Genomic DNA, 8,700 nt, shown 5'->3' with positions numbered 1-8,700 from the left:
CGATAGATGTATTTATTTATCCCTAGTATTCAATTTAAGTTGAGAAGACAACCCTCGAGAAAACCCGACCAAGCGCCATTTGAAGCGAGTCAATTACGAAAGGGATGCAGGACGAGGCAGCTTGGATGGAGCCCTGTGCAGAAGTGGGAAGCGGGCTGCTTGGTTGCTATGGATCTCTGGCGCGACCCGAGAGCTTCCAACGGACGGGATGGAGATGCAGATGGAGGAAGCTTTGCCGTGGTAACAGCGACAACTCGACGCTCGAGACTCGGCTGCACCGCCGTTCACAGGCTTGCTGCTGCAGGCCAGTGCTGGCATGGAGATCAGAGAACAACAATACAGGTTCAGATGATTGACCGCCAGTTTGTTGACTTGGACAGCTTCAGTTAAGATGACGATCGGCTGCGCCCGAGGCTCTCCTCCGCTTTAGTGACCGACCAGCCAGGATGAAACAGTGGTTCGCTGCCCCTGATGATTTGGCTGGTTTCGTTCAAGATCGAGGGTCAGCCTTCAGGACCAGGAAACAATCCATGATTCATTGGATGTGCTGTGGATGTGAATGTGGAGGCTGGGTTTCGAGTCTAAATGTCAGGCTGTCTGTTATCATCGGCAGGTTCAAGGCTGGCAGTGGCAGCTCGAACCCAATTGATGGAATTGCCTTCCCATCCCACCGAACACGACCAGTGCCTTGACTGTTGCTGTGTTATTAGTTTTATTAGTATTCTCGTGGTTACGTAGCAAAGGGAGCTCGAGGAGTCTAGCCTGTGCATCGTTACGTTTCAGGTTATGCGTGTAATGATCGCTATTATTCGATCTGGTGATGCACCTCGACCGTGGCCATCGAATCACCACCAGAAGCATGGAGGACGGGGCCAGAACTTGGAGAGACCAAATACAAGGAGAGCGCAGGGCATCAAAACAACCGGAACAAGATAATTGAGCCCCGTAGCCAGCGGCATCACTGTCTGTAGAGCGCGAGTCGCTTGTTGCCCACCCACTGCACTCCGACGTGGTCGAGCTCCTCCAGCCAGTCCGTCTCGCTCTCGCAGTCTCTCTTCCTCCCGGTCTCCTTCTCTTCCTTTTCCCACCCCCTCCTCCCCTTCCTTTCTACCCTTTGCCGTTTCTTTCTTGTTCCCTTCTTTTCTCCTCCCTTGGGTCGATTATACCCGTCTCCTTGGGGCTCTTGCTGCCGCGCGCTCTCCTCTCCCCTCGCGCCGTTACCATTAACCCCCTGTCCGCTCTCTGGGCCTCAGCAAGAGTCGACCTCTTACAACGCCCTCTCGCCGCTACCTCGCTCCTCAAATTCCTCCCCCCGTCGATCATGCTCGCCTTATTCTAGAACACGCCTTGTCTTTTCAATTCCTTCTGCAGCCGTGTTGAGTTGGGATAGCCTGTCTCTGACTTCCACCCGTTTGGCTTGTGCTGGTCGCGTCTTCCGAGGCTCCCTTTCCCGCCCGCGTTTGTCGCTGCCGCTCATTCTCGTCCTCACCAGCGCATTCCCAACCAGGTAGCTGATACTTCTGGAGAGAGCTGGAGTACAAAAGGCATTTCTGCAGTGCAGATCCACAATTGTCATATTTCTGCGACCGAGTCCACCATCACATCGAAAAACCAATCCAAAAAAAAAAAAAACAACATATTTCCTTTGTTACGAACGTTCCCTATTTCCGACCTCTGCTTTTTTTGAGCTTATATTTTATATCGTGTGCCTTTTTTTTATTGTCCGACCTGGTGTCCTCAGTATACCATTGACAAATTCGGCTCGCTGTGATATTAGTTTCTGTTCTTCGCTTTTAGCTGTCAGTTCAGCCTAACCCCCTTACTAGTGACAGCTAACTGATTTGAACCGATCGCGATTCAGCTGCCCGACCGGACTAATTAACCAAGCGTTGAACATTCAATCACAGTCGCCGAACAACCAAGATCAAAGGGAGAAAGAAGAAAATTGGAAATTCGCAAAATAGGGACGAAACGAAAAAACAGCCAAGGAAGATAACCAATCAGGAAGGGCGATTTGCGTGTTGGGCGTTCTGTCCTCGATTGCAGCATCTCAAACGCGCAAGGCTGATCGCTCATTTTCTCCCCTGTGCGTGCCCGAAGCGGCCGCCTTGGACCGAAACGCAGAAAGCAGTCTAGAGGACTAGAAGCGTAGGTACGTGATAAGCAATTATCTACACCAGGTTCAAAACCTTTTCGGATTCCATCAGTTATTCGTGTCTTCTCCCGGCCTTGCGACTCGAGTGTGCGATAATATATCTCGTTATAGGGCCGTCGGAGCCGACGCGGGGAAGCTCCACACATGTGTTAAGGAATGCAAGCTGATCTGAGAACAGCATTTACCCCTTCTGGTCCTGACAGCTTCTCTTCGGCTATGAGCGATTCCATACCGCAGGCTCTGCCACGCACCCATGCCTCTCAAGCCATGACCCCCGCGGCTTTGTCCACCGCTCACAGCAACACAAGTCGATCCCCTGTCTATCAAGACCTTCTCGGTGGGCCGCCTATCCCGCCGCCGAGGACCTCCTCGAACCACCAAAGAAGTCATCGTAGTTCCAACAAAGAGTCTAGCGCAGAGAAGAGATCAGGGTCGCGTTATACGAGCAAGGGCGACGAGCGGAGTCGCCGTGACAAGAAAGGTGACGAATCTCGTTCTCGCCGTCAGGCCGCTCCGCCATCCGACGATCCGTCAAGAGGTCCAAGCACCCACAATCAAAGCTCCGCTCAACACGAAGATTTCATGGAGACAATTCCGAGTCAGGGCACGTTGGTGAAAGAGTCAAGTACCGTTATTAATCAGGTCTTAGTGAGCGATCCCGCCGTCGATATCCAACGAGAACAAGCCCGTAAAACAACGGCGCCGGTATCGGCATCTAACGAGAACGCTTCGGCTTCGGGATTGGGCTTAATGGGCGATGAAAGTATGGAGGACGGTGGCCGAGTCGGTATGCCAAGCCGACAAGAGTTTCCGGAGCATACCATTAAGCGCAAAGAAACGACGTTTGGTCAGTATATACTCGGGCAGACTGTAGGTGAGGGAGAATTTGGAAAGGTCAAGCTGGGCTGGAAGCGAGATGGCTCTATTGAAGTGGCCATTAAGCTCATTCGCCGTGAATCACTTGGATCGAACCCGAATAGGTTGCCCAAAATCTACCGCGAGATCTCCATCCTCCGAGATCTTTCTCACCCGAACATCGTCCGGCTCCACGAAATGGTAGAAACAGATCGTCACATTGGGATTATCATGGAGTATGCATCGGGCGGCGAGCTTTTTGATCATATTCTCAGAAACAAGTATCTGAAGGATAATTCTGCTCGGCGTCTTTTTGCGCAACTTGTATCAGGTGTAGGCTACCTGCACAAGAAAGGCATTGTCCACCGTGACTTGAAGTTGGAAAACTTGCTTCTCGACCGGAACCGTAACATCATCATTACGGACTTCGGCTTTGCAAATACGTTTGATCCCACTGATGAGCTCAGCGAGGAAATCGAGTATAACCTCACCAACAAAGAGTTCGTGAAGAGGATGCGCTTGGATAAAACCAACGCCAAGGGTGTACGCCGAGGAGACTTGATGCAGACAAGCTGCGGAAGCCCTTGTTATGCTGCTCCGGAGCTCGTTGTGAGCGATTCTCTTTACACTGGACGAAGGGTAGACGTGTGGAGTTGTGGTGTTATTCTTGTGAGTGACCTTCCTGTCTCCTAAATTACTTTGCAGCATTTGCTGACCAAGTGCCACTAGTACGCTATGTTAGCGGGCTATCTTCCGTTCGACGACGATCCAGCAAATCCCGATGGAGATAACATCAATCTGCTGTATAAATATATCGTCACGACTCCCCTTACATTCCCTGAATACGTTACACCCCATGCCCGTGATCTATTAAGGCGGATATTAGTCCCAGACCCTCGAAAGCGAGCAGACCTTTTCGAAGTTGCGCGGCACAGCTGGCTCAGTGATTACGCCGACATTGTCTCGCACATCACTAGCAGCACCACCAAGGTGGCAGACATCTCCTCCACCACCGTTTCTCGCGGTATGAACCTTCCTATCAGTAAACTGTCACTGCTGTTTCATACTAATTTAGCTCCGACAGAACAACCCAGAGAAGGCCCAGCACTTGCCCGCAGTGCTTCCGTCAGAGAGCCCCCGAAGACGCACCACGGCTCGAGCCCATCAGTTGGAGGCCTTGTACATCATCCAGGGGACGTTTCACAGGATCAAAGCGACAGGTCCAAAACACCTCGAGACACCAAACGTCGAACCGTCCAAGTGGAATATGTTGCACCTCAGTCTCAGACTTCAAGAGGAGAAACATCCGGATCGAGTGCGACCGTCCAAAATGCATCTCCCACCGAACCCGTATCAACACGAGCAAAACCATCCGGCCAGGAATATCCTACCCACACTCAAACCGTACCCGAGCCCACAAAACGAACCACCACCCGCCAGGCCCCGGCGCTCCCGCCCACACATTTACCTCGTTCTACGTCCGATACCCCAGCCCTCTCAGGGGCAGCGCCTCAACCTACCCGACCTACCACCGGAGGCTCCATGGCTTCATTCAATGCGGGGCGCTTGCCATCTCGCGGGTCTTACGGGCAACCCGTGGCACCTACTGTGGCAGCGACGAACGCCCAGGGCCGACTCGCGCAACCGAAGAGCAAACAGTATGTTATCTCTGCGCCGATTCAGCAAGACGCGAACCAAGTTGCCAGCGTGGATCATCAAAGCGCGCAAAATCTCCCATCCAAATTCAACACTACCCCTCGACAAGAACCCCCGAAGGGCCACAAGAGATCAAGTACTGTCTCCAGTATTGGGGAAAAGCTATTCGGAAGGTCTGGCTCGATTTTTGGTGGGCGCGCTGGCCAAGCAAGCGCACAACGACAGCAGAAGACTGGCAAGCGCTACCCTCCCACGAGTATGAGGGATCCGTATGGTGGTGACGATTCGAGGATGTCAATGGACTCGCGACGCTCAGCTCAGTATGGTTATGGCCGGAAGACAAGTGAGGCGGGCGGCGAGGGCAAGCCGCGACGTTTCTCTTTACTTCCACCCTCGTTCTCGCTGAGGGGTATTTCCTCTTCAAGCAGGTCACAAACGCCTGATGAGGAGCCCCAAGATCGCGCTTCGGACAACCGTGAAGGCCAGCGCCCATCAACAGGGCCTCTACCAAGTCGTATTCGGGCTGCTAGCTATGGTGCTCACGATGCGATTGCTACAGGAGCAACCGATGGCCCCTCGGATGATGTTATTGTCAATGATGACCCAGTCAATTACCAACATCGCATCGATCAGCAATTTGCAGTGCTGCATTCAAACCACAGTGAGACTTACCAGCCGACTCAGTATGGTGGCGCCTCAGCGGAACAGGTTCATCAAAATGATAACGAGCACTATTACCGAAATCATTACGGCAACCATTCGACACCTAATTACTATGATGAATATAATGGTGTGCATGACAACGGATCCAAGGCATCAATGCAAACCGGGCGTTCCTCAAATCGGCCGGGTGTCTTGCAGAGAAACCACCGGAAATTTGCAGACGCTTATGAGTATGAGTCGCATAACTCTGGTAGCTCTGGAGCAGCCCGAAAAGTGATGGACTTTTTCCGTCGACGAGCCAAGTCTCGAGCTGGAGACGAGCGTTAAGCCCCACTTACTCTAATTTACAGTCCCGGCTTATATTTTCTTCTCTTTTAATTATTCCATGTGATTTGGACTGGATTCAACTTTCTTCTTCGTCTCCATCGTGGCCTGCGACCAACTTGAGAAGACCTAAGAGATCAACACTTCAGGTTTTGATAACATTGCTTCTTGTTCGCCATATCTGAGGATTTAAGAACGCTACGAAGACGACGTGTTGTCTACACTGGACCCAGGATTCGAACGCAGCTGGGTGGATCGAGGCGCGTTTCGATCGACGCTTTTAGGGTGGAAGGAAGTCGACCAGGCTCTAGGATTATTGTACGTTGAAAGAGCAGAGAGGTTATTTGGATACCCCCGTGATACCCGCGCAACTTTCGTCCCGTTCTGTTGCATGTAGCTATCAGTTTGTCTTCTGTTGTACCAGCAGCCATTTTTTTCTTCTTGCATGCATATCCACATCTAGCATGTTTGCATTTTTCTTGTTCAGAATAAACCTTTTTTTTTTTCCTTTGTTCAAAGCTTTGCTCTCCAGGTTCTTTCTTACGCTTTCTCGTCATCTTGCTTCGTATCTTTCTTCCTGTTTCTATAACCTTGACCGATTGTAAATTGACCTGACCCTGCCTGTCTACATTACATGCCTATTCTTCTCCTTAGCGTTTGCTTTAATGCTTGGTCAACTACTACATTTTGTACTAAGGCGAGATGGGTTGGCCCTCTTAGTCCTCATTTTTCGACATGGCGCAGCATACATCATCGTCATTTTCTCGTCCTCTTATCGCGAGGCTTATTCAAGGGTAATATTACGGTTACATTTTTTTTCTCCCTTCTTCTTTGCTCTTTTTTCTTTGCGCTTGGATTGAGGATACTTAGTGATACATACACTGGAACCAGGCCTGTGGGTATCTGATCCGCCCTACTGCTTATTATTGTTTAGTATCTAAATTCTCCAATTGTTCCTTTTGTCCACTTGATCCCGTCCTGTGTATGCTGTTATGCTTCTCTCTCAATTGTGGGGGTAGCTGATACATAGATAAAAAAGCCGTAGTGAAGTGGCATACCGTCATATTAAATGAAGATTAAGCCCATAAAATTGCATAATGCGTAAGTGGCCGTTTGCTAAGTAGATCGATAATAATACAAAGAGGTGTCAAATATGGTATCTAAGTAAACAAGTTTTAAAACTAGATAAGAAACGTAAAGAAACTAGGGAAGACAAGCTCTTCCTCGAAAATGCGTCGAACCTGGGCGAGAACGAACCGCTCGACTTTGCCGACGTTCTTGAGGACCTGCTTCCCGTCTTCCTTGCGACCGATTTCACTCTCCACGTGGATCTCCTGTAATAAGCCATGGCCTTTCTGATGCGACCCTGCATTGGCGTTATTATTATTATTATTAGAGGCACCGCTGGTCTCATGCTGGTTGCGGTGAGCATCGGGCGTAGGATCGGGGCCAACTAGGGCTTCCGCATCTTCAGGAGATAGGAAACAGAAGTTGACGCGTTTGCGGATGTGTGCGATTACTGCGACTCCATCGAAGGTTATGCCAGTGACGTTTAATTTTAGGGGAAGGCCTACGAAACTGGGCATGGGGTAGTCGAGAAGGATTTCAGCTGTTAGAGAGAGGCGGATGTCGCCAGAATATTTGGCATGGCAGAGGATTTGGAAGTCCTCGGGTCGGCGTTCTCGCATGCGTGGTGGGGGGTGGAGTGGTTGTGCTGAAGATGAGGCGGGATCGTGGGCAAGGTGGTGTTGCTGTTCGTCGGGGTGGGAAGATGCACTGCCGCTGTTCTTGTTTGAGCCTGGAGGATGAGTGCTTGCCGTTGAGGGGCGGGAGGTTGGGTTGCTGGAGTCGACATCCCCGTCTATGCGGTGGAGTGGGGAGGGTCGATGTCCAGATCTGCCCCCTTGTCCTACCGGGTCCGCCCAGTTGTTGGTAAAAGGCGAACCACCCGCGACAGCGGCGAGAGGGGTCTGGGTACCAGAGAGGCCACCTAGAGACATGAGGTGGTAACCCAATGTCGAGGTTCCGCCGGGGATACCTGGAGTGCCAGCGCGGGGTAGGAAGTGTGGATTCAAGTGGTCTATCGGCGAGTTTAATGGGGAGGAGGCATGATGGTCTGTATCGAAGGGATTTCGAAGCGAATGCCGTCCAGTTATCGGTAAATCGTCTCGATATGAAGATTCGTTGAATTCAGATTGCGGTCTTTCCCAAGGGTTGTCGTGAAGCTCTTCGGACATGTCGGACGAGGCACCATCCTCGTCATCTTCGTAAAAATCGACGAACGGTTCACAGAAGTCTTTGATCTCTAGATCAGGAGCAACTGTTCCGAAGTCGAAGGAGTGGACCTGTACGGAGCGGATGAAGCGTGGAAGGGGCACTTCCTGGAATTTATCGTGGATGAAGGAGCGGATGCGCTCAGCCAGAGCCTCGCCGTCCGGACCAGAGGTGGCGGTCCCCCAATCGACTTCGATGGACATCACATGTGCGAAGTGGGAAGGAAAGCTCGTTGGCGAGAGTTGAACGGAGCTCTTTGGAGCTTTGGACAGAGGAAGGTCTGGCCGGAGCTGGAGGGCAGCCCGCAGGCCACGTGACTCCGCAATGACCAGCCCGCGGTCCGACCAGCTGCTCGCGTTACAACACCTGCAGCCTCAACTTCCAACGTGCATCGTCCCCAACAACCACAACGACAACAGCTTGCAGGCCCCAAATCCTGCCCTATTTCTCCTGCAGGAAACCCCAGGCCTGGTGGGTGCCTGCTCTTTTGTTTAGCCGTTCCCTGTGCTGTCTGTGCTTCTACAACCGGTTTTCACACCGCTTTAGGTTTACTACCGACCCAGCACTCTGGATCGCTCACTTTGCTGCGGCGCTGCCTCGTTTCCTCCCGCTCTTATTTATTAAGCGGTGCGGACTGGCACGAAACACGACTCGTTCCCGAGATGAACATTATTACCCAAAACGGCTGCCTTAAGTGCCTCTACACAAGAAAATCACGGGGACGTTTGGCGGGCATGGGATTGCCGTGCAACCATGGTTCTGTCCATGAGATA

General features: G+C 51.6%; 2 protein-coding genes across 2 annotated transcripts; one reads left to right on the top strand and one right to left on the bottom strand.

Moving 5' to 3' along the window:
* Positions 1-2,371: 2,371 nt before the first annotated feature.
* On the top strand, positions 2,372-5,656 carry ASPVEDRAFT_49088 (putative serine/threonine protein kinase (Kin4); the record flags this gene model as incomplete). Its single annotated transcript, XM_040814119.1, has 2 exons — positions 2,372-3,679; positions 3,740-5,656. The coding sequence occupies 2 exons, from the start codon at positions 2,372-2,374 to the stop codon at positions 5,654-5,656; spliced, it is 3,225 nt and encodes a 1,074-aa protein (XP_040662780.1).
* Positions 5,657-6,562: 906 nt separating this feature from the next.
* mdm12 (ERMES complex subunit MDM12) lies at positions 6,563-8,182 on the bottom strand. The gene has a single exon (XM_040811207.1). The coding sequence runs from the start codon at positions 8,128-8,130 to the stop codon at positions 6,835-6,837; it is 1,296 nt and encodes a 431-aa protein (XP_040662779.1). The 5' UTR covers positions 8,131-8,182; the 3' UTR covers positions 6,563-6,834.
* Positions 8,183-8,700: the final 518 nt, after the last annotated feature.

This window comes from Aspergillus versicolor (assembly GCF_001890125.1).
Source record: "Aspergillus versicolor CBS 583.65 unplaced genomic scaffold ASPVEscaffold_1, whole genome shotgun sequence".
Classification (NCBI taxonomy): domain Eukaryota; kingdom Fungi; phylum Ascomycota; class Eurotiomycetes; order Eurotiales; family Aspergillaceae; genus Aspergillus; species Aspergillus versicolor.
The sequence above is the reverse complement of the archived record's forward strand: the minus strand, read 5'-3'. Positions and strand labels throughout refer to the sequence as shown.